This window comes from Carettochelys insculpta, chromosome 5, assembly GCF_033958435.1.
Source record: "Carettochelys insculpta isolate YL-2023 chromosome 5, ASM3395843v1, whole genome shotgun sequence".
Classification (NCBI taxonomy): domain Eukaryota; kingdom Metazoa; phylum Chordata; order Testudines; family Carettochelyidae; genus Carettochelys; species Carettochelys insculpta.
Window position 1 is genome coordinate 89,477,900 of NC_134141.1, and position 26,604 is coordinate 89,504,503.

Below are 26,604 nucleotides of genomic sequence, written 5' to 3' on the forward strand. Positions count from 1 at the left end.
CCCCCTGCGCTATTACTGCTCTGAATGAGCAGAAGAAAAACCCAACCAGAAAAAGACACTTGTGCGCTAATGACTTGGCATCATGTTACACACACACACACACACACACTTACTTACTTACTTACTTACTTCCTGGGCAAAACAAAAAAGCAAACAAAAACCTTGCCATCTTCAATATAGATGCTATTTCTAGCACATTAGCAAAATTTAAAATAGTGTCGCCTAACCTGTTCCCAGTCTTTCCAGAGGATTTTGCCTGAGCAGTAGAGTAATCAGATCCTGGGCATCTGGAGGCGGGGCTTCATCCTTTTCAGGCCAGTTGATTTCATCTGGTATGAAAGAAAGTGGTTTGTGAATTTTAGTCCCATTCCAGCACCATGGAGGATGCTAGGTAGCTGCTGGTCAGCTTAGTCAAACTGAAACAAGAGTTTCCTACACAACATATTATTTAAGTTCTTTGTTACATATTAATTGCTTTCAAACACAACACAATCTGCTCTTATTCTTCAAAGCTCAGATATTGAATTAGTCCTACTATTTGCAACAAAGTGATTTAAACAGCTTTTAATAAAACATCAACATGCAGAAATGTTTAACTGGGTTTACAAAATATTTGTGCTTAACACTGTTATGCCGTTCTTCCCACAAAAGATTGCTGTGGTTTAAATTCTAGTTCGGTTCTTGGCATCTACTGATAAGATGGACCCATCTAGCCTGATTCTACAACCATTGCTCACACATGTAATCCTTACTCACGTCAGTTTCACTGAAGTCATTACTCACAGGAATGAAGGCTGGAAGATATGCCCTTATGGTTTGAATCACAGGTGTCATCTTCTAATTTTCCAGAGGGGTGCTGAACCCCTGCTCAACCTAAGGTCCTGCCCTAACTCCGCCCCCTCCCACAAGGCTAACCGCAGAGCCCACCCGTTTCCACATCTTCCCTGGACTGTGCCCCATCCCTGCTCCCCTACCCCTGCTCCCAGCACTGGCGGTATGCTTCAGAACAGCTGTTGCATCCTAGGCAGGAAGTGCTGAGAGAGATGGGGAAGAGCTGATCGCAAGGCGTGGGGTGTGTGTGTGCGCACGCACGCGCGTGTAAGCTGATTGCCCATGGGTGCTAAGCAGCTGCTAATATTTTCCATGGGTGCTTCAGAGTTGGTGTCTATACTTCAAAGTGATACAAGCCAATATGGAATATTTTTCCTTATGTCCCTTCTACTTAAGAGACAGGAGGAAAAAAAAAAGAAAACCAAACAGCTATCAGTGTACTTCAATTAGCCTATTACTAAGGTCTTCTGTACCTCATGACGAGACTGACAATTTCTGTGCTCCTGGATTGTGCAGCACCTTGATAAAGACAGACCAGAAATTCTGCCCAATCCTCCTTTAAATTAACTTCAATATGAAAACAAACATTAAAACCATAATGAGGAAGGATGGTCCAGTGGTTACAGCATTAGCCTACTATACAGGAGGCCTGGGTTCAAGGGCCTGCTCTGCCATAGGCTGTGTGACCTAGGGCAAGTCACTCTGCTTCTCTATAAAATGAGACAACTGTACTGCCCTCACAGGGCCTCTGTGAAGAAAAAACTGACTCTGAGGTATTCAAACAGGAGGGCCCACTTTCACCTTTTCAATATCAGATTTGTTTTAATCTACACATGGATTCACCATACAAGCTGTCAGAGGGAAGCTACAGATGTTGACAGCTTGATGCGGGGAGCAACTGGGACTTCAGGCACCTGGGCAGACCTCAGGGGCAGTTTAGGTGTTTGCGTTAAGCACAGCAGAAACATGTTTTGTTTTTTTTCTATTAGGTAAATCAACCAAGATGCTAAATAATTAGCAAAGATTACACTGAAATCACCATATTCAGATTTCAGAGGAAGATACTGAGAGGATGGAGGCATGAGTGTCACACCCATTCTTTCAGGCTTTCTGCAACCTCTACACACATTAATTTTGTTTCATGTTCTCAAGAGGATTTCCCATGATCCTAAGGGCTAAAAGATCTCTCTCTCTCTTTCTCTTTTTAAAATGAATGCTTAGCTAGAGATTTTGCTTCTAATATAATTAGCACTAACTGACTGCCAGGTTCCTGGAGCTAACTTTGGTAATCTGACATGCCAGAAGATATGTTTCAGGACACAGGCCAAGGTACATGACAAATGAACATGGCTTGTCTAGCTCACCAAGCACTGTCCAATGCGGAGAGTAGAAGGCTTCCTTAGTTTCCATATGAGCATCCTTGCCACTCCCATGGGTACTGGGTAAGCACAGAACATGAGTCTCTGAAGTGATGGGCTTGACAAGAAAGGTTTGGGAAACTCTGCTCTAAGCAGCCAAGATATGATTCCCAGTGCAGGTAAACATGCATGTTCTGGCTTTGCTTTAGGTACTGTGCTAAAAACAGCAGTGTAGCTGTGGCAGTGGCTCAGACTAGCTAATAGAGTACAGTCCTGCCCAACCTAAGTATAAACTTAGGTGGCTAGTCCAAGCCACCTTGGTCACACTGCAAATTTTAGGCAGTAACCTGAAGAGAGCTAACCTGAATATATGTCTGAGAAGGCATCACACCTCTCGGCAGGAGTGTGAACACACTCTTAGGGTGCAGCTAGGGCCCTTGTGAAGTTCATAACAGTTTTCCCATTAATTCCAATGGTATGAGGACTTTATCTAGAAAGCCTGGAGAACAGAACTGTGGCAAAGGTTAGAATCTACAACAAGTTCCATGACTGTGCAATACATGTAGACCTGGCTATTTTCACTGTAGACAATAAGAATGACTTCAATAAAATAATTACGATCAAACAAAGGAAAATGTGACAAAGGTAAAGAAAAAAAGGCCACATCTGAACTTACCCATCATCGATCGATAGATAAAACAGTTGGTTTACAAATACTTTTATGAATCACCCATGCAAGGTCAATGAGTAAGTGGCAACAAATAGAAAATTACTCATAAGCTTGTATATCTACTGGATGAGGACTTCAGATTTAAAATGGGTCACTTTAATTTACAAAAAAGAATATAACATTGAATATAAAGTTCCAAAATGCATATTTTAATTGTTATAAAAAAATTTTCCCTCCCAACAACCTAAGGGTGTGTGTGTGTCTGTGTCTCTGTTTGTCTGTCTGTAAAAAGGCAATAAAAACTATGAGTTATTTCCCTGCCTGCCTGAAGCTTCTACTGCAGTTTAAATCTGATTTGGATAAAATAAAACATGAATATGCATTTCAGCCGTAAGGCATCAAGAACAAAGCCAGCACTTGCTGCTTGTGTTAATTAAACAGTTGATTCCCCTTGCCACTGAGGCCTGGGTGTATCACATCAGAAAACAGCATGGTTATAAATCCATAAACAGCTAGGATATTGTATAAAGAGGTCATATACCGCAGGCAATTCACAAACCCACTTCATTAAAGTTTACAAACATGCCTGACTTGCAAAGTTAGAGATGCAGAACCGTGATACAATGACAGAACACCTTTCTGCATACTAAATAGCTCTTCTTTAGCTAGTGGACCTTTTATACAAACTGTCAAATGGACTTGGAGACATTCAGTAACTGAGATGTCATTCTGATAAACTTTTGGCACTAAACAGAGGCCATCTACATCTATACATTTGGGAAATTTATGAAAACAGCAGGTAGGATAGTAAGAGATTTTGTTTAATTATCATTTAGTTTTTGCCACAAGCTGCATGACAATACTTAGGGTCAGCTTGCAGGTTAAGATTTAAAAGGTTATTGAATTTTAAATGAAAGAAGAACAGCTGTTACAGAAATAACATTACGCTATAACAACCATCAATGAAATCATTAACAATCTGTGAATTGAATTAATTTCTCTCTCTCTCTCATTATTTATTATTTGGGAGACATTAGTTTTAGGGTTTTATTACATTTTTGTTAATTTCCTCATTGTGCCATTAGGCAATTTTCCATTTCAGCACATGCAGTCCATATTAACCTTTTCTTCTCGGGTACAATTACTGAAATGACTGAGACAGTCAAATTATTTGATTGTCCAACCATAAATAGTTTAAACAAGGTACTTTTTAAAAAATGTACTTATAAATGCTGTCTACAATGTATTTCTGAACCCATTTCTGATCTACAGTACAAGTTCAGTTTTTTTATTCAAATTTCAACCATTGTATTGATGGCTGGTATTATGGTAATATGAGTGATACCATTTTTTTCTTTGACACAACTGGTTGAAAAAAAGCTAATTTTAGTAAAAATTCTTAAATATCTTTTTGATTATGTGATTAATTTCAGCAGGTTAAGAAAGTCAGTTTTCATGGTGATACTTACCACTGATTACTTGTCCAAATAGCTCTTCTGGTGTATCTCCAAAGAATGGCACACACCCAACAAGAAATTCATAAAGGATAATTCCCATGGCCCACCAATCCACTGGCTTGCCATAGCCCTGTCTCAGTATCACTTCTGGTGCTATATATTCAGGTGTGCCACAGACCTAAAAATAAGAAAAAAAAAAAAAGGTATAAACAAGTGAAATTTAATAACCTTAATTATGCTGCTTAAATTTTCCCAGTAATTCTCATGATGTAGTAGAGTCTTAGAAAAACAAGGAGAATTTTAATCTTCCTTTTTCATCAGGATTTATAATATTGAACTCACACTACATTACATATCTAAAAATGAACCACCTACATTAATTCATTGTACTGTAAGCAAAAATGCATTTTATGAAAAATAAAGTTTTAAAAGATTGATTTTTATTCACAAGAGTCAATTAAAGTGATTGTTTTATTTATAACATACATTTTAACATGAAAGTTGTGATGGTTTTATCTTAAGTAACTTTTACAGTGAACAGATTGTGGGCAAATGGTAATGAGGCATGCTTAAAGGGAAATGGGCCATAGCTCAGATTTTAGCACCCTTGATTGTACAATGCATGATGAGTTCCACAAATACACTGTTGAGACTCCTGAATTCCTTATAAAAACAGATTTCCATTTGTCTGTCCAACAATCTCACTTGAACACAATTAGATCGTTCATCTTACTAATAGCTCATAATGCAGGGGTGGGAGAAAAAGCATGGAACACTGCAGTGCACCAGCAATACATCCGAAATACCAGTGCAGAAATAGCACAGGTTGAACCTCTCTAGTCTGGCACCCTCGGGTCCTGACCAGTGCTGAAAGAGAGAAATAGCCAAACCACTAGAATTCACTATTGTCTAGCACAGATCTTCTTAAACTAGGTGTGCTGCGAGTGTCTGACATTTTTTGATATGGTGTACTGAAAGTATATATTCTCTGTTTTTAAAACCAGATACATTACTTCTTCATTGCCATGTTATCAGATTAAATTAGTACATTTTGTTTTTGCTGTATATGTTCCTGCTTGATATTTTGGCCTGACAAAGATTTTCTTTTTTTTTTTTTTATAAAAGAAACCTTTCATAGGTGTTCTGCATAAGCAGTATTATTGTTTGGTGTTCTGTGGTCTCAAAAAGTTTAAGAAGCACTTCCACGGCTTACTGGGCTATTAGAAGACATTTAAAGGGAAATTACAGCTAAATAACAGTACCAAATACTGAGAGCCAGGACTGCTGGCTGTAAACAAAGCTAATGGGACTATGAGAAACTTCGCCACATGCATAAGTGGTTGTCTGACTAACTTAAAATCATGCCGATTATTGATGTTGCCAGAAGAGAGATTGCTGACTAGAGATGTACAACCTGTAATAGCATGCGTAATATTACAGAGTATCCCATTGAAAAATAGGGCTCTACGTAATTTTTCAGTGTAGAAACGAAACAAAGCATCTCTTACCTGTTTGTCAAGGAACTCTCTAGCATCCTTCTCAATGTGACCTTCATAAAGATTGGTAGTCATGCTCATTAGCCCCACTTTGGAAAGCCCAAAATCTGTAAGCTTGATATGTCCCATGGATGTTACCAATAAACTGCAAAAAGGCAAACCAAAATTGTAGGCACAGAATAGTGCTTTAACAGCACTTTGTAAAAACTATTTAGGAAGTTACCAGGTTATACAGAGGCATCCTGGAAACTACCAAATGCATGATACATATGTTATTACTGGATTTAAAAAAATCATAATTTATCTCTCTGCTTGAACACCGAACAGTTAGAGAACCCTAAAAAGATTCACATAAAGGCCAAAAACAAGTATACTATAGGTTAGTTAGCACAGGAAGAAATGGCATGCATTCCAGAAGAGAGACACAGAGACTCTCACTTTAAAAGGAAATATTAATTAACTGTATTATTCATTTTGAATGTGAGAAAGGCTGGGGAGAGGGGGGAAGAAAACTGACAGATATGAAGTTAATGGGCAGCAGATACACAGTACCAGGTGGATTATTCTGACAGACTCATCTGGGATTCAAATGTTTTGAAGCAGGCGACAATGAAACTTAGCGGAAGATGTGTCAGGTTCTGTCTTAATTTCATCAACTTGCTGTAAAATGCAGTTTACACTTCCAGAAGGCATGAAGTATTATAATTCCACCGGCAGGGGCCAACAGCCTCACTGAGCCCCTAGGCAAAGTGTGTGTGGGTGGGGGAGGGGGGGAGGAAGGGGCTGCTTTGCGTATCCAGAAGTGGGGATGGGGGTGGAGGGATTGGGTGGAAGGAGCGGGGCTGGGGAAGCCAGTCCTCAGCACTGCCCAGGAGCTCCAGGCCCTTTTGAATTGCAGGCCCCTGGGGCAGTCGCCTCCTTTATCTCTCCTCCTCCCCCCTGCAGTGGGCATGAATCTCAAATGCTGCAGAAATGCGTCACAGGGCAAGATCTTCCATTTATACCTATAAGAGTTTGCATGTACAATTCCTTTCATATTCAGCAGTAAATAAGTTTCGAGGCATTAGTAGAGAAAAACTTGCTCTTCTGGGCCAGAATCCATTATCCTTCATTTCAGCCTGAAAAATTAATGTATTTCTCTCATGCTAGCCTTACAGCTTCCCATCGCCTAAAGGACTGTAAAAATCAACACATCCTGCATAATACTGGCTAAATCACCTCACTTATATTACCAATCTATTACGTGAGAATTCTGAAGGTATGGGATAATATTCATAACAAAAAGGACAATTTTCTTCAGAGCAAAATTACACGTTTCATGTCTGACGAATTTTCAGACAAAGGTTTTTTTGTGTTTATATTCTAGACTCTTACTTGTCTGGCTTCAAATCCCTGTGTACGATTCCATAATTATGCAGATATTCCAAGGCTAGAACAGTCTCAGCAAAATACATCCTTGCCATATCCACAGGTAAAGGACCCATATTCTTCATTAAAGTAGCACAGTCTCCACCTGCAAATACAAAATAAAACAATTCTAGATGGGATCTTAAATTTTAAGGTGCAAAGACATAACAAAGGCATACTGCATGTGCAGGCATATATTGACCTCCATATATTTACCAACTGCATGATTAGGATTCTGAATGTTCACTATCTGAATATTGTTTTATAGGTATAGTCTGTAAAATATTTTCATCCAAGCCATTTTTTGCTGGTAGGGAGAGGAAAGAGAAACTGGTGCTAAAGCAGAATAGATACATCTTCGACCCAGAATGAGATCCAGATATTTACAAAAAAAAAAAAAAAATGTTTGGGCTAAATTCTGATCCACTACCATAAATATAATCATCATTAGGAGTTAGGCTCCACCTAGGTTACTGATGTACATTGGTGTAACTATGCAGCTCAAAAGTGTGGAAAACCCACACCCTCTCAGCAATGTACAGTAGTCCCTCAAGTTTGCAACGGTTGCATTTCCGGGCACCCTCTCAGAACTCAAATTTCGAGGGGGGCTTTTTTCCCTGTTGAAATGCACGTTCCACAGCTGTGGAAGCAGCAGGAGTGCCTGGAGCTTCTTTTGAAATGTAAGTCCTGTGGTTGGTGTCAGGGGCAGCTGGGGAGTGTTAAGCCTGGCGGTGGGTTGGGGCTGTGTGAGGAGGGCAGGAAGGTTGAACCTGGGGTGGGTGAGGGCTGCAGGTGAGGGCGGGGCGGGGGGCGTGGAGTTGAGCCAGAGCCATGAGCAGGGAGTCTTAGCTGGAGCCACGCATGAAGGGTCTGAACTGGAGCTGTGGGAGGCTGAGCCAGAGCCCCATGCAGGAGTGGTGAGCTGAGCCGCCGGGGAGGGTATGAACCAGGGAGAGGGTGTTGAGTCAGAGCCAGGCTGTGAGAGATTAAACCAGGGACTGTGGGGAGGGATGAGCCAGGAGTTGGGGGAGTGGGATTTTGAGTTGCACTTAACTCGTGTTAATGAGATTTAAGTGCAACTGGAGGGTTTACTGTAGTTATACTAACCTAACACCCAGAATAGACAGCGCTAGTTCAACGAGAGTGCTTCTCCCAATGACATAGCTGCTGCTTCTCAGGAAGATGAAGAAATTGCAAACAAAAGAAGCTCTCTCATTGGCGTAAGCGGCATATTCACTAAGGGTTGCATTTAAGTCTAGAAAAACCCAGAGTCTATTTACTAACAATACAATATTTATATGGCCACTTCAATGCAGAATCCACATGCCTATTATTCTTTCATGTATTATAGGCCTCTGAAACAGAGAAGTGCTTTTATGCCCATTTTACAGATGGTGAAATTACATCCAGACCAACCAACCAAAAATCACACAGGATGTCTCTTTCACAATCCAGATTAACAACTTAACTTCCTCCCTTTCAATATCAGTGGCCCTAGAAACTGTTTGTTTCATGTTTCAAGCTTATTACATAAGTAGCTTTCTGAGATATTAATATTTTCATGGTGAACATTTCAAACGCATAAGAAACATTCTTAATTTTATTTATTTTATTACAGGACAATTAGGTTTACAAATTATAACAAACTCATTCAAAGGGCACTATTTATCTTTAGAACTGCAACATGAGTATTTTACAGGCAATCATCAAAAGAAAATGAATGGGAATTAAGTTAACTCACTGGTGGATTTAGACCATAGGGGTACATAGCTATGGGAGATTTTTCCAGTGTATACATTGTGTGGGTTGATTTTCCTTTTCTGATGCTAAAACACACTGTTCTTTCCACTATAAAGGAAACAAATATTTTACCTTCCACATACTCCATGACCATACATAAATGACGCCTAGTTTCAAAGGAGCAGTACATGCTGACAACAAATGGATTTTCTGCAAACGTCAGGATATCGCGCTCAACAAAGGCCTGCTGAATCTGGTTTCGGAGGACGAGATTCTGTTTGTTAATTTTCTTCATGGCAAATCTTTGTCTGGTTTCTTTATGACGCACAAAATAAACGGCACTGAAACATCCCAAACAGGACGGGAAAAAGTGATCAGTGGCAGATATATACAGTATACAACAAACACGCTAGTAACCAGGTTTTGAAATTTGAGCTCCCAAAGGCTGCATGTATTGTTTCACAACCAAGATGCAGTCTCAATTGATAAATCAATTACACACCATTTAAAAAAAATCTAAATAAAGCATGCAAATGCTCAGTTCAAATGGATTCTGGGTACTTCCACCTGCAAAGAATTTATACAGAAAACACAATTATGGCCAATATTATAAATCATTCTGACAAGGGCTTACTGTGTAAGAGGATGTCATAACTGTGAGTCAGCCTCCGTTTCAGGGGATTTTTCAAATAAGTCATACTTCTCTTGAGGTTGCTTATATGAAATACCCAGAGGGGCAAAAACTCCTCAATGGGGTGGCTCCCTCTTTGCCAAGTGTGAAGTGCCTCATCTGTTACCATCACCCTATCCCTGACATCAGCATTTACCATTACCAAGGGCAGATCAGCAGAGGCTGATCCCATCAAAATGGATCACAGTGTTAGCTTTCCTATTAATGTAGGATTAAGCCTTGACCCAAATGTGTAGGAATTCCAGTGGGGTAGCACTAACTGGAATTCTGGTCATCTGAGCTGGATTTTGGGGGGGATGGAGTGAAAGCCAAACTGCATCAGACCAGCCCTGGTTGCTTCCAGGATCTGACAAAAGAGAGCACACACCCCACAATCCCTGCATCAGAGCATAGACACCGGATGTAAATTACCACATTTCCTAAAAATCCCTGGAGGCAACCGTGAAAAAATGTTTACATTGCATGAGTTTACCTCAGTTTTGCAATATTTATTACTTAGGGCATTTTTAGTACATAATCAACACAGCAATTAGGGGGTATGGTGGAAAAAAGGATGAGATGGAGAAAGCAGAGAGAAAGGAAATTGATTGCGTGGTTTCTTATTCAATTTGTGCCCGCCCCCGGCCCACTTATAGATGCATACAGTTATTTAAATAAAAAAGGCAGCTTAACATTGACTTTTTCATCTCACTATCTTTGACAAAGAGTACTCTAGCCTCACACTAGCGAAATTTATAAACCCGTCCGAACGGCCAAAGTTATTTCTCATTTCTTTTGTGGCATGGTGTTCCTGGTGAGTGTTTTCTCTGATTGAGCAGAGTGTCATTAATCCTTTCATTGTCTCTGAAAAGTACAGTCCCTAATCAAGGGTAGGGCAGCTGAAAGATACTATATCATAATGACTAAGTAGAAAACACCTCGGGCATAAATCGAGTCAAACCCCACCCTTTGTGCCTTCTACAGAGACATGCTCCTTTGGCATGCAAGCAGAGTTACTCAACTCCACAGACCAGTTCAGTTCTCCTCCCTGTTGGCTTCTTATTTTCTTCTGCCATCTCTTCCCACTCCTCCCTGTTAACTACTTTCCTCTGCCCCCGACATTGCATTGGTTTTCTAACCTCCTTCTTTTCCCCTTTGTTCTCTTTCTGTCCTCCTCCTCTTTGTCCTTCCCTCTGTTTCTGACTTCACCTCTCTTATTCTTGTTACTTTTCTGACATCTTCATTAGAGAAAGTGACACTTTCACCTGTCCAAAACCTTGACTTTTCAAGGAACGCTTATGTCAATACACCATGGGAATACACCATGGGGGAAGAGGAGAAGAGGCACTGCTGATGGACTCCAAAAGCTGTCCTTCAGCCAGGCCTGGCAAGATGAGCTCTTGGTGATGTAGTAACAGACATTAATTGGTGGCTATTAGCACTGATCCTTAATAAAAATGGTTCCTTCTGCATAACCTATTGAGCTGCACAGCTAGTAATACCAAATATAAAGACATCATCACAGGAACTAGTAAGATCAAACTTACCTGACCCACCCATCAAATTACCACCATTACCATCAGATTATTAATATTAAAATTGCATTGCCTTATGTCACCACCTCATCCCTTACCATCACAGCTGGGCACCCACGGTTTAGGAAACTAAATTTCTTCACAAAGTAATTGTCAAGTTCTCTTCAAGCAGTATCACACTGAACAGGGAGCAGGAGTCAGTAATTTCTATAAACACAAACTGTTTTATGTTGTATAGCACTTCAAGTTTCCATTTGCCTGACAAAGAAAAATAAACTCTTGCCACCAGTCTCTAGGCAATTCAGTGTGATTTCAGATTGTCATATTAACTCAGGCAATCAGGAACAGAGCATTCTGAGTTTCATGCTAGTGCCATAGGAGCATAATTCAACTTGCAGAAGTGGAATTCTTTATTTTTGAGCCCTCATCCTTTTGTTGTTTGAACTTGTATCTGAAGTTATGCCCTGTGTCAACATGGTTAGAGACACAGGCAAACATAAGTTTTTTTTTAAATAAAGTGCCTTGTGGAATTACCTATGACATATTTGTGCTTGCTGAAATGAAGGAAGTGGCTCCAGATACATTCATGTGGTAGATTTCCTTTTTGTCCTCTTAGACTACATTGGATTTATGGTAAATGTGCCATTTTAAAAAACTCCCCCACTCCCCCAACCTGACAATATCCTGACCATACCTGAAACAATCCTAAACCACAGATATTGAGATTAAAGGGCTGAATTTTGAGAGTGCTTTCACATACCACTGAGGTAAAAGTTGGTAGTTAAATGGGCTGAATGGTCACAGAAACGGTTGTTGAAAACAAGACCTCCCTGACAACGAGGGTTAAATAAAAAGGCAAAAAAGTTGTACTTTCAAAAAAAATTGAGTAATGTGAATTGCCATATAACTCAAATAATCAGGTAAGCAGGTGCTTATGTTTTAGGTTAGCCGCTTTCCAAATCTTTGTATACGTCACACTCTGAATGCAAGGGAGGACTGGGAAGATGATTCAGTCACAGACACTTGACTGAGAAGCTGAATGTATCACAACTTCATTGCAGAAAGATAGGTGCTTCTGACCCAAAGGTTATTTCTTGAAACGTTCTGTCCTGCAGCTGAAACAATACTGTCCCCAGCATATTGGCTGAAGTGTGTCTGTGCAAAATGAACAGCTGATCGAGCTTAGGATAGGTCATCACATGGGAGGGGACTGGCAAAGAGAGTGGAGAACAAAACTGGCTTTCAGCCTCCTAGTGGAGATCTGCCCAGTTGACTTTGATAAGACAGTTGGCCTTCTCTTCCAGCTCTTTCCTTGTTTATTATTATTTTGGGAAGTTCATACAGATTTAGTAACTTGTGAACAGCCCCTCCTGAATCCCTAACACTATCATAGGAAATCCCTTTGCTTTTATAATTAACTGAGCTATTTTTAATGCTTTTGCTTCCAATTTTGTGTGCTGGCCATATTTAAAAGGTCAGTGTAATGCACTTCACTTGATACTAATCTTCCCAGATATCAGATTTCTTTTACAGAGACTACATTTACAACTTTTAGTTTTACTCCACAGCAACACAAATCACGTTAAGTACTTTTCCATATTTTGTTCAAAACCCTGGTTACAGATCACGATAATGTGTAAAATGGGAGGCATATTTAATCCCCAAAGTCCCTCAAATTAATACTCAGTAAAACACGGGAAAACTACTAAAGGGAATACAAGATCACTCAGAGACCACATGGTGTACAAGAGAGCTCACATTCTGGACATCTTCCTCACTCACGAATCCCTCGTGATAAGCTTTACTGGCAACAAAATCAGCAAACCACTCACTTCTTCCTTAAGCAAACTATTTTTTCCTAAGATTCTGGAAGTTCTGATCTATTACTTCCCAGGAATTGTATCTAGCCTTGCTTACTGTCTGGAAACTAAAATTTTCCTCAATGCCCAAAAACTGAGTATGTGGGCACAACTGCACAGTGAGTAAATACTTTTTCATCTAGACTACGTTTAGGAGACTTTTTGGGGCATCTGTTGTCACCCTGCACTCGTTTTTCCTTTCACTAAGTAAGATTCATCTAGTATTTTGTCTCATTTAGCTGGACAATCCAGAATTCTGGTTCCAAAGTGGGTTTTCCTTTGTCGGCTTTTAATGTGGTAATGATATATTTTTATGAATAACAGAATGTTGATGGAGATCGCTGCTGATCTCATTTGCTGAAGCAGTTTTGATTCACTCCATTTCCTTTGTTAATGGCCACTAATTTCTCAGCTCATGATATTCAGTACTTAATTCTGAATATTTTAAGATAACTCTGTGGCAGTGACAAATATTAAGAGCAACTGCAGTTGTGTCTAGGATTCCCTCGAATGCAACAACGGCAGCAACAACTCTATCTTTTGTGGGTTCTGCAAGGTTACCCTGTCAATCTCCTTGCATCAGATCACAGTGCGTGGTCATCTATACCAGTGAAGCCATCTAAGGCTGTGTCTACATGGCACCCTAATCTCGAAATAAGCCAATTTGCACTACACAAATTGCATCTCTTATTTTGAGTTTATTTCAAAATAGGCTGTTTTGGCATTTGGTGTTTAAGCAAAGCCAAATGTCAAAATAACATGCTATTTCAAAGCATCGCTTACGCATCCTGTTACAAGGAGCACAGGGATGCTAAATAGTGCACCGGTTATTTCAAAAAACATTTCAAAATAACAGGTGCATTTCAAAGACATGGAGTAGCTATTTTGGGAAATCGAGGCATCCTGAAATAGCTCTACCATGCAGACATAGCTTAAGTGTCCGCCTTCTGAATGACATTACTCCAATCCTCTATTTTCTCAAAACTGTGAGTTTGGGGTTTTAAACTTCCCTTCTAGCTATACTTTTTTGACATGGCTGCTGGATCTTGTTTGAAGAAGTTGTCTCAGTCTTCAGAAAAGCGCTTATATTTAGTGACAAGTATCAGAGGAGTAGCCATGTTAGTCTGTATCTTCAAAAACAACAAGAAGTCCTGTGGCACTTTATAGACTAACATATTTTGGAGCATAAGCTTTCATGGGCAAAGACCTGCTCCGCCTGATGAAGTGGGTCTTTGCCCATGAAAACTTATGCTCCAAAATATCTGTTAGTCTATAAGGTGCCACAGGACTTCTTGTTGTTTTTATATTTAGTGCAAAAGCTTTACGTGAATATCCTATATTTTCCTGATGTCATATTTAATTATAACGAGCAAAGTTTACCCCTCAAAAAAGTCTTCTCAATGACATAGGAATCTTTCAAATATTTCCTCATTTCAGCTATAATACTAATTACTTCAATAATTCTGTCATCATTGCCTGAAAATATTGCCTGTGTAAAAAACTGGCATCTGATTTGGCTAGGTTAGATAAAGAGGATAATACACTCCCACAGACCAAGGAGATTTAAAAAACAAAGTCTCAAAGGTTTACTTGGTCAAATGAAGATGTTAATTGTGGAAAATTTTTCCCAAACAAGGCAGCCTCAAAATCTTCCACAGGAGGAAGAGCATGTGGTATCCCTTAAATAACCCAGGTTCAAGTCTATATTACAAATTCCACAATCTCGGTCACACTAGAAATGTTTTGTAAATTGGTCTAAATTTGATGCTTGAGCCTAGAGAAGCTGAAATAATCGCTTTGACCTGGTTCTCTAATTTATCAAAGAACCTTGAACTCCTTAAGGTAAAAGTGTACCTTACTATATTTGTGGCTTGAAAGTTATAGCAAGTTCTAGCTGCTGCATTTTCAAGTACAGTTTCCTCACAAGATATTTGTGTGCTGTACGTCACCCCAGAATTGAGGCTTTGTTGTCTGTGAGGCAGGGAAACCATCCAGGCAACTGTAATTGATGGTTTGTCAATGTGATCAGCATACAGGTAATAATTTAAGATCAGAAGTAGTGATATTCCAGCATCTTCCAGCTAGTTGATGCACAAACATTAAGTGATCAACTACGCAGCTGATAAAACACAATTAATTTTGTTTTCTTCTTGCTACTACTCACAGGTTTTTTGGAGTACTTACAGCAGATTTTTGTATTTAAGCTGAGAAAAGCATTGTTCTATATCTTAGCGGAGGTCTATATTACTGCTTAAGTTGATCTAATTCACATCACCCAGAGGTGTGAAAGACACCCCCCCAATGAGCTATGCACGTTATAGTGACCTAAGTCTGTCCACAATGGCACTATGTGGCAGCTAATTATGCCACTAGGAGTGCACCTTCCTGTCAGCAGAGAGAGTCTCTATAGGCATGCTACAATGACACAGTTTCACCAGTGAGGCTGTAGCATGTCAACTGTAGACGTGCCCTCAGCCAAAGTGTCTTTCCCATCTTTAACACTGCCTGGAAATGTCAGTGACAAACAATAAAGCTACTCCCAGATTTCATATACAAAAAATCATCCCAGTGAACGTTCCAATTTGTTGCATTCCAAATATGCAACAAATGCTGAGAGCAACTGGAACACTCACTGAGAATCTGTTTTCCAGCACTTTTGTAATGCACCCTACAGTCAGCAGCAAATGAAAATGGGACCTTCGGCACCAAAAATATCTGCCTCTACTACTTGAACTAACTCCATTAAGCTGGTACTATTGGAGGGAGCTCATTCTCCTCTATGTATCTCAATGTACTAGAGAGAAGCAAGACACTTAACTAACGTTACTCATCTTATTAAGGGATATTCATCCTGAGCATCTAAAGGGAACAAACATTCAAATCCCCAGATGGCCATCCTTTTGTTATGACTCCACTATAGTCAGACTATAGGACCTTTAGCACTAAAAATACTAGAATTTACCATTTATTCAAAATAAATTATTGGATTAGCCAATAGCAATATTAGGCCTTTTTACGCTACATGGATTGGACACGAATGTGGGATGAAACACAGTCTGCCAGTTTGTCCCATGTACCCAACCTAAGTATTCAATTCACCACCATTTTCCAACTCAAAATATTCTGGACAGCTAAGTAATTGGCACCACATCATTGCATAAAGGAGGCACTATTATGTAAAACTAAATCAACTGTCTAACAAATTTAAATGGGGAGTTCGCCACCGCTGCCATTGCCCCCCCACCATAAAACTAAGATGTAACTGATTGAGTTTATCTGTGTAGGCATGGTGATGGCAGCTATGGTAAATGGATCAATGAGTTTCTACCTGTCACCATTTGAATTTTAAAAGAATATGGAGAATATATCTGCTTGAACTATAATGAAAATTAAAATTTTGAGGTGCATTAAAGAAAAACCTTTTGGCTGGGTGAGAAAGTTGGAGACAGCTTGCAAAACCATTAATGATTTGGCCTGCATCCTACATGTTTACCGATCCACAGCTTGTTTAACTTCTTGTATATTCCCAACCATTCCCAAAAGCCCAATATACCTTCATCCACTATACAGTCATTTAATTACACTACAAATGAGTTTACTCAACCTGTTACAAAGAGGAGAACTGCTAAGACTCACTCAAACTTTCAAATAGCCACAATGTCTCAAATTTAAACTCATGAAGTTTAACATACCTGACAAATCTCTGCTACAATATGCCAAGAACAACAATTAATCTGTCAAATCATCAAAAGCCTTTCACTTCACTAACGAAGGCAGGAACTGCCATAGCAAAACAAAAACACACACACACACTGCTTTGGATAACATTTTCACCTCATTTGGTTCAGAAGGAATTCTTTCACTATATCCCTGAAGGAAATAGAATGTTACAACAACATAATCAAGTATTAACAAGCCACATCTCAAAATTCAGCTAGTGACATGTTCCTGGGAATAAATCAGTGAAGCACAGGAAGAATGCACGCATATTTAGATTACTTCAGAAAGTTAATGAAGTGGAAAAACATTGGAAGAGAAAAAAATCTATGTAGCATACTAACAATAATGTTAATTTCAGCTGTTTATATGTGTAATAAACTGTAATAAATGCTCATGAAGAAGGTTATTGCTTTCTATACAGATACAACATTATTGCTTAATTATATTCCATTTCTTAGACATGATAAAAGGAATTCAGGTATGTATGCTGTTACCCTTTCAATGTGCTGATCTTAAATTAAGAGTAAATCAACCAATCACATGCTGCCAAACCAATGAATTACACTATGTGCTTGAAAAATGTCACAGCAAATTAATCTACTTCCTACCTTGTAAAAATGGCGTGGAAATCGAACCACATAGGTGCTTATGAAAATGATACTAAACATGACTTTGAAGTCTACGTCCAATTTTCAAAAGTGACCTACTGAAAGCTGACAGGACTTAAGCTATTTCAAAGTACTGACCTCATACTGAAAATAAACATTTAGCACTTTGGAAGTTTACCCACAGATCTGTTTACCAAAATGTTATCCCCTCCACTTCCATTAAGGTTAGGTGTTTTGGCTTTTTATTTAAAAACACACACCCTATTTATAATTAAAAAAAAGCATTTTGATAATATTGTATGGTTATGCATGTACAGAAAAAAAGATTTTAATAAATCTAAAAGGTTCTCAATTTCCTCTCCTACTTCTAATGTTTCACATTTTAAAGCAAAGGGGGGTTAAAATAAGTCCACTGTTATCTTTGTACTTAATACTGAGCTAAAAGTGGATTAAGTAGAGCTTGGACACAGTCCAAAAATTCCTCTCCCCCCACTCCTCCCCCCAAGAAACCAAACCCTCCTTGCCCATAAACTTATCAGTACTTCCTACCTGATTCTTAATTTTTCAACTTTACTGAACTTTAATTTGCATTCACTAAGTATAGATATTTATGTACCACATCATTTTTTTCTCTCCCCAAACCCCATGTATGGGGCACATACAAAGCAAGCAATGGCATTCATCCTTCCTCCACTTCCTGCCAAAGACCTGACAGCTCTTTCTCCTCTTCTATCTCCTTCCAATGAGCCTGAGGGCCAGCCTTCCTCCTCCATGGTCTCCCACTTTTGAGTCATAGGGCCATGCCTTCTGCTCTAAGCTCTGATATTTCCTTCCTCTTTCTACTCCTCTCTTTTCAGTCCTTACACTTTTGGTAAGGCCGCTGTGCTGCTACCGCTACCTATTCAAACATAACCAGAAATGCCTCTGTGTCATCTTCTGGTCTCACCTTTGAGAGCTTCAGTGGTATCACAAGGGCTGGGGATTGTGTGTGGGGGATCTACTGTGGTCCCCAAAGATTACACTACATCAACACCTGTTGAAACAGGCCCTGTTGTTGCTCCTGAGGCTATGCAGGCCCTTCTATTACAAGCTATTGCTTTTGTATTTCCTGGACTGCCTCCCCCCCAACCACAGCAATCACTGGAGCAGTTTCTGCTGCTGCATTGCCTGCTACTGCTGACTGCCCATCACCTCTTTTAATAGCTTCTTAAGTGAATTTTTTCAACATCCCATTGATATTTGTCTGACCACGTGACTTTCATCTAGAAGGGAAGAGATGCCCATCTTCTCTACCAGTGATGAATGCTTCCTCGTGGTAGAGTCAGGTGTAGCAATCATGTCCGTGGAGCTTCCCTTGGTAACAGCTCCCCAACCTTACAGTTGTTTGCCCAACTCTCATGACTCAGTCCTCCAGTTACGTCATGCCTTCCTGTGCTCCTTTAAGGATGTCAGAGAACACAGGCCTGCTCCCTCCATGAGGTTCTGTTCTGGGGCCCGATGGTAGGCAGCTAAGCTCTGTGCCTGACAGTGTTACATACCGCTGCCACTCTGGCGTACTTCCTTACCAGTTGCTGCTTTTCCATCATAAAAAACAATATACAATAACCTTTAACCTTAGGTAAAGTCTCAGACCTTCTGAGTATCATGAGCCCCCCCAAGGGGTCCAGTAAAGTCTCTATAACCAAAGACCAAGAAGCAGGTCTTCTTGCAGTGCTTTTTCCTACTGAGCTGCTCTGTTCCCTTCAGAGAGTTCTTCTTCTAAGTCATGAATGCTTTACAGGTCTGGCCCAAAATAGCTGCTTGAGGCCCCCCTCACCAGTGTGTGGGGTTGTACATTTCACCATCACTACTCTTATATTGGTTCTCACACACCACCACATACAACAGCACAGAACACAATACTCAGTTTTCCTCAACTCCTATGAAAGTCTGTGTGGGGTTCCATTGTATACAACTCAAGAAATTTTGACAGTCACTACAGGTTGAACCTCTCTAGTCCAGCACCTTCAGGATCCGACTGGTGCCAAACCAGAGAATTTGCTAGACCACCAGAGGTCAGTATTGTCGAGCAGCATTACTAGCACTTACACTGCTTACTAGGCTCGTAGAAGACACTTAGGGGCATACTAGAGTTAAACAACAGAACAGAACAGAACATGGAGCCAGGACTAGGGGCTATAAACAAATCTTACGGGGCTGCAAGAAACATGGCCACACCCACGTCAAGTCAACATCTGGCTAACTAAAATCACATCAGACCATGAACGTTGTTAGACCAGAGAGTGTGCAGACAAGAGAGGTTCAGCCTGTAGTTTATGAAAACATCCATGAATCCCAAAGATTTCACACATTTTAGCCTGAATTCATTTGAACCAACAAGTTGTTGTGTTTACTTCAAATCACTGGGTGAAATTCAGCTTGTCTTATGCAGGAGCCCAAATTAGAGGATTGTAAATAACAGAGAGAAAGCCCTGCTAGTCTATATACTATGAAAAGAAAAAAGCAGTCCAGTAGCACTTGAAAGACTAACAAAATAATTAGGTGATGAGCTTTCATGGGACAGACCCACTTCTTCAGACCATAGCCAGACCAGAACAGACTCAATATTTAAGGCACAGAGAACCAAAAATAGTAATCAAGGTTGACAAATCAGAAAAATATCATCAAGGTGAGCAAATCAGAGAGTAGAGGGGCAGAAGTGAGGTGGGGGTGGGAGTCAAGAATTAGATGAAGCCAAGTATGCAAAAGAGCCCCTATAATGATCTACAAAATTCCCATCCCGGTTCAAACCACATGTTAATGTGTCAAATTGGAATATAAAAGAGTTCAGCAGTCTCTCTTTCCAATCTGTTGTGAAAATTCCTCTTCAGTAAGATGCAAACCTTCAGGTCATTAACAGAATGGCCCACTCCATTAAAGTGTTGGCTAACGGGTTTGTGGATCAGGAGTGTTTTTATGTCTGTCTGTTTTGTGCCCATTAATTCTATGTCTAAGAGAATTTGAAGTCTGTCCAATATAAAAAGCATCTGGGCATTGTTGGCACATGAGGGCATATATGATGTTAGTTGAGGAACATGACACTCCCCTACCCCCACCTTCTGCCCCTCTACTCTCTGATTTGCTCACCTTGATAATATTTTTCTGATTTGTCAACCTTGATTACTGTTTTTCGTTCTCTGTGCCTTAAATATTGAGTCTGTTCTGGTACGGCTATGATCTGAAGATGTGGGTCTGTCCCACAAAAGCTCACCTAATAAATTATTTGGTTAGTCTTTAAAGTGCAACTGGACTGCTTTTTTGTTTTCATAGATGATTGTAAGTATCCCTTCTGGCTCTATAAATTTATGAAACTTTTTCACCTCTGGACTAGAATTGACTCTTTGCACTATGTTGCTCTACGAGTGGTTGAGACTCTTAGAAAGTAAGAAGCTGAGGCATAGATGAACCTGCTTAACATTTCATCCTTCATCTGGAGTCTCAGGGTTCCTGGCTCCATCTCCTTTTTTCCTTTCCCCACCAGAAATCCTTCCAAGGCTTGGTGGGTTCAATGGTTAAGATTCAGTTTGAACTTGCACCTGTTGCTAACTTGGTGTCTTCCTTATCCTCTCCCTCCTCTACTGGGAAAGTTGGGGACAACAAGAAAGACTGCAGCAGCTGTCAGGAGAGGGAAGAGAAGGAAGATGCATGCACCATTGAAGCAGGGCTGGCAGCAGTAGCTGCTACCTGATGCTCAGAAAAGGACATTTTTGAAGTACAGGGGCATCTGTGAGAATGGAATATATGGTGATGAGGTGCCTACAAGAGTCTTTGTAGGGATGATTAGTGTCAGATTGTATAACAAAAGTTGTGTTTGGCTTTGCTATTTTTTCTTCAGGCATTTTGCCGAAACATTCAAGCAAGTCTGGGCACAGACCGTAGCCCCTGCATGCCTGGTAATAACTGACTGTCACTGGCACGCAGGGTGGAGTAGGTGCAGCCTGAAATACTCCTATTCCCTTGATCAATGGGTCACAACCAAGAAATGACTAACAGCGGGGTATTAGCTATGACCTCAAAAGCCTCTGGACATTAAAAGGAGCATGAGATTCCATTGTACTGGATGGGAAAGTAGACTGTAGCTGCTTTCTCTTTTACAGTCAGGAATGCTGCAGTGAGCAGTCAGTACTATAATGCAGCTGCCACATTCTGGCTGAGAGCAAAAAGGGCTAGAATCAGCATGACAAAGTCAGGATCAAGTAGCATGTTTTCATCCCGTAGCAGAGCTTATCTTTCTCGGGGAATGAGATCCTCAACCACCATAGGGTAGACTCAGGATTGTTTGAGTCCATTTTTTGAGCCTCTCCTAGCACAGGAATTTGGATCTGTGGACCTCCCTTAATCCTTTCCTGCACAGAGGTGGAGCCCAAAAAGACCACAGGGCATAGCATACTATATCTGATCTTGATCTGAGCAGCGTAGCATTGCCACGATAGAGCATTACATGCTGGAATATGCAATCTTTGTGTGCTGCATTTCCAAACGAAAAATGAGTGGTCTCCATTTTTATCCACGTAAACCAGGCTCCTGAGCTCACAAACTGCCAATGGAGTTCTGTGTGTGACATCATTCATGCATCTTTTGTTTAAACAGACAGGTATTAATGAATTTTCAATTAGTAAAAAGTATTGTGCATATTCATGTAAAACATTGTCTGTTTTCTTTAATTTATGTTTTTAGGGCAGGACAACTAATTTTTAGGCGTGTACTCCTTACAGATTTAATTATACCCCATTTGAAGAGAATTTGAAAAAAAATCTGGTTTCAATATTAAGCTAAGACTTCTTAAAGTTTTCATCAAGGAATAAATTCATTTTATCATTTCTTCTTTAGCTTCATGCAGACTATAGTAAAGTTGTCTTTTTCAACGAGAATAAACATTATTTTAATTCATGATGCTGCAGGCATGCTGGCAACACGGGATTTTGTTAAGGATTAGCACCAGTTTGCAGAAGGCTCAATTGTTTCTTGACTAATCACAACCATAAATAATAATATGGGAAATGTATTGGGTATCAAAAAAGAACTAGAAAAAGAACCCGGATATGTATGTATGTGTGTGTGTGTGTGAGTGTGAGCGTGTGCGTGCGCACACGCGCGCACCCCCCCTCCACTGTTTAGAGTAAGAAATAATGGAAAATTATGCAAAAACAAAATTCAAAAAAGAGCTGTTACACTCATGGATTACTCACCCATAAGCTCCATTACTAATCAGTTTAATTGTTTCAAAATCACTTTCACGAGGTTTCCTCCTGAGCTTCACTGATTTGTTAGAGTTCTTTTAAGCAAAAAAGGAAGAGAGAACAAAGTTAACAACTCCACAGACATGAAACAGAAAACATTCTTTACCGTCCTCAGGCTGTAACATGCTCATCAAAACCATGATGAGTGTTTTTATGGCTCTGAACAATCAATCAGCCACAGCTCAACTGGTCAGGGGCCAGAGAAGTCACTGAAACTGTCTTTCTAACAGAAAAGTATATGCTATTCTGCCTCTATTATCTACTCACCTGTGTGTTGGGTGGGAGGAGTGGGCTGGCAGACATATATGGGGCCAGATTTACAAAAATACTGAGCCATCTCATCATGCACAAAGGCACTGAACCTGCTGAAGTTAGGTTTGGGGTGATCTGTGAGGAGAAAGTGCAGTGCTTGAGAGTGGATAGTTTCTTCACTCTGTTGCTTGACCTAATCCCAAGTTTTGCCTTAAAGAAAAATGTTAAGATTATGTCCTAGAGTGCCTATGTGTTTGTTCCCAGACTGTTCTGTAGAAAATGAACAGAATAGTATGCAGGGAGGACAGAGGAATATAGCTGACATCAACACTCTGGAAAGGCATGAGGTACCCCCAGGAAAACTTACCCCTTAATTAAGTTTAAAGATACTTAATAATAGAAAACTTTCCTGTGTGTATCACAAAAGAAATCCTCTTCCTACTTGATTTGTCATTGGTGCTCAGCACCTTTTTCATTTCCTGCAGGACCAGTTTATATAAATGTTGAACCCCAATGAACCCACTCAACTGGATCACAAGATTGTGTGGAGAACATTCTCCCTTATACTCTTCCCTCAAAAAGGTCTGATATGCCAGATAGCAGGGAGGTTTTAGAGCTCCAGAGAGTTCAGAATATTTCCCTAGAACTCTCAAACAGCACCTCCTCCTCTGCCACACAAAGTGGCACTGGGGAAATGAGTGGCAAATATCCAATTATTTTAGCCTGCCCCTGGTGGGAAGACCCAATTTGGTAGCCTTTTACTGGCAAGTTGCCACTTTTAGGTCTTCAGAATCTCTGAGGATATCTCCCTCCCTGACCCCTCAATGAAAGGGGAGGAATCAACACTGGTTTTAATCTGGGCATTTTGAAAAGGACAGGAGGCGGCTGGGGGGAAAAAATTCTTTTCCAGACAACCAGTCTGTGCAAATGGGTATATTTATATATCAATACAGTATACGAAGGCAAGTGCTAAAAGAATGCTATAATCCAAAGATGCAAGTGAAACTCATTAAGTCATTCAGTTCACTTGCTTGACACTTCAAAACTGTTCCTAATTACACATTTAAGAGTGTTTTGGACAGTCTAGCTTTACATTTGCTAAGCAACATGGTTTCCACTTTGTCTCCTTGGTGATTATTCCAGAGACCAATACAATACATTATCATGAAGCATCTCCTGGTATGTAGCCTGATACCTAGACTAATAACCCCCTATTCATTGCTTATTCAAGCCATGCATATTTAACCATTAGTCTCTCTGCATAATTCAGTAACTCAAGGCTCCTAATAATTGTTATTGCTCCCCTCTAACTTCTGTCCAGTTTGTTAGTTTATTTCTCATAATTAAGGCCCAGACCTATGCAATATTTCAGAAGCAGATGGACCAAATCTGTATAGAAAGATAGTGACCTCAGTTTCAAAACCCCTCAATCCTTTGTAGACAGCATCCTGCCACCAAATCAGCAATGATCTTAGAATAACACCTCAGACACATTCTGAGGCCTTTTCCTGGGAGTACTGGAAGTATTTGCCTCAGAGACCTATGGGTTTTCTTTTACACACTAGCGATACTTTAGTTTGTCAATTAACTATTGCTGAATTAACCTGATTATATATGCAGCCCAAAGGTATTGGCCTGCTTTTTGCCATGAAGCTGCATTGCAATCCTAACTCTATGTTTTCTACAATTTTTTTTTTATTACAATAGGCCAAATTCTGCCTGTAAGCACACCAGGAATTCCAGTCATATCCTCTGACTTTTATGTTACCTTATAGAATTTAAATTAATCGCTCCAAAGGATTATTGCATATTACTCACTACTACACACTGTCCTGTTACGGTATCTTCACACTATGCATCTTTAAGGTGTAGCAAAACAGCTTTTAAATGCAATGCACATTACTACTACTGACTAAGATTAATTTCCAAATCTAGAGCTAACACTTAAACCTGCTAACACTTATGTGCATTGCAGCCTCTTAAATTTTGGATCATTATGTAAATGCAGCACTTGAAAGTCTGTGCAAACATTTTTAAGTTTTACTTTTGAAGGAATATTTAACATTTTTCAAAACGAGGAAAAATAGAGATTAAAGCAGAAATGTAAAAGGTACAAACACAAGAAGCGAGTCTCTGGTAATAACTAACTCCATGCACAGAAGCAAATATTTATGGAAACAGTGAAAATTATAATTTCCTGAAAAAAGAAGGCATAGCTGGGCTATTGCTTGTTGCTGTCTTTAATCATATGTCAGTAAATAATATAATGAAATAATACAATATATACTCATCATTGTATTTTTAAAACTGATGCTAAAAATATTAGTCAGCACCATAATAGGTAGATTTATACTTACTGATTCATCTGTTTCTGGAGTTTCTGCTGTGCCACTGTCATAATTAGCTAGCTGAGCTATTTCTGAAAGCAAAGGATAGAAACTTCATTTTAGAATGCATATAGCAAACGGAAGCAAGTGCTAAAGTAAAACATGTAAGTGTCATTTTGCAGGAACAGAGAACTAACGATAGTGTTGTATAATCTGCATGAGTGGTTGAATGACTTAAAATTCAGTTAATTCCTCCAATTTAACAGGACAATCTTGTTTTGGAAATTCTGACCTGCTGGCCAATGCTTTTATGAATCATCGGGGACAGAAATTGAACTATTATGAACATTGAGATGTAACAATCTTAGGAAGCCTGAATGTGCTTAAGAGCCACATCTATATCACCCGGAAGATCGACCCACTCAGCCAAGGTTCGATATTGTGCACCTGGTAGGATGTGCAAAAATTGACTAGCAAGGGTCAGCAGTCAACCTCTGTATGCCTCACTATCACAAGGAGTAAAGGAGGCTGATGGGAGAAACTCCTTCTTCTGGAGAATCTCCTACTTTCCTAGAATGGGGAACTCTCCAAGATAGTGAAAAATTAAGTTGCTAAGAATCCTGTGGAGCTTTGGGCTAGTGTTCCCTATACGCTGTGGGATTCTGTGACGACTCAGGAGAAATTCAAATGCTGCCCAGGTGATTAGCTAGGTTTTGGGTGCTTATTGGTGGTACACATTTGCATATGCCCCAGTGCACGTAAAATTATTCTGCACGTTATGGAACAAAATCTGCACAAGGATGGAAAAGAGTAAAAGGAATATTGCTTCGGACTGCCTCTGGACACCACCGGTATTCAGAAGCAGCCACTGTTCTTGTTAGGCTTCTTAAACTCTCACGATAATAGAAGCTAACTGGCTTATCGATAATCCAGATAAGGGCTTCAGTGCTTTAACTTTTATGCAGACAAAAGCAGAAATTCCTAACACGGGGTGTGGAACCATTGGCCTGGGGTTTAGATCCAGCTCACAGCTTCCCTGGATCCTGCCCCAAGGCTGGGGATTCCCCTTTTCCAGCATCCAGACCATTGTGGGAGGTGGAACCCCAAGCCTTGTGGGCCAGAATCAGGCCAGATGGGGTTGGATCCAGCCCAGAGGCTCTGTCTGACAGTAAGAAAAAGCGACTCCAGGCACCACCTCCCCTCAGCTTTTCCCCTGCCACACTGACTGGCCAGAACTGTGGCAGGGGAGTAGTGTCTGGAAGCAGCACGAAAGCTGTACAAGGTAAGAGACCACACACACACTTTGCCCAGACCCTGCACACACAGGCTGCTCGTGCATACCCCTCCAGCCCAGACCTCCCCACTCCCAACCCGCCCATACCCTGCCTGCTCCTG

At 40.1% G+C, this 26,604-nt stretch overlaps 1 protein-coding gene across 4 annotated transcripts in view; it reads right to left on the reverse strand.

The window, feature by feature from the left end:
• Positions 1 to 26,604, reverse strand: part of MAST4 (microtubule associated serine/threonine kinase family member 4) — a 403,649-nt gene that overhangs the window by 31,779 nt on the left and 345,266 nt on the right. For all 4 annotated transcript variants that reach the window (XM_074995485.1, XM_074995487.1, XM_074995488.1 and 1 more), the window contains 7 exons: positions 25,240 to 25,301; positions 22,580 to 22,665; positions 9,092 to 9,300; positions 7,187 to 7,325; positions 5,825 to 5,957; positions 4,329 to 4,494; positions 228 to 329 (listed from right to left, as the gene is read on the reverse strand). In XM_074995485.1, coding sequence (XP_074851586.1) covers positions 228 to 329; positions 4,329 to 4,494; positions 5,825 to 5,957; positions 7,187 to 7,325; positions 9,092 to 9,300; positions 22,580 to 22,665; positions 25,240 to 25,301 — 897 coding nt within the window. The remainder of the gene's footprint in view (positions 1 to 227; positions 330 to 4,328; positions 4,495 to 5,824; positions 5,958 to 7,186; positions 7,326 to 9,091; positions 9,301 to 22,579; positions 22,666 to 25,239; positions 25,302 to 26,604) is intronic.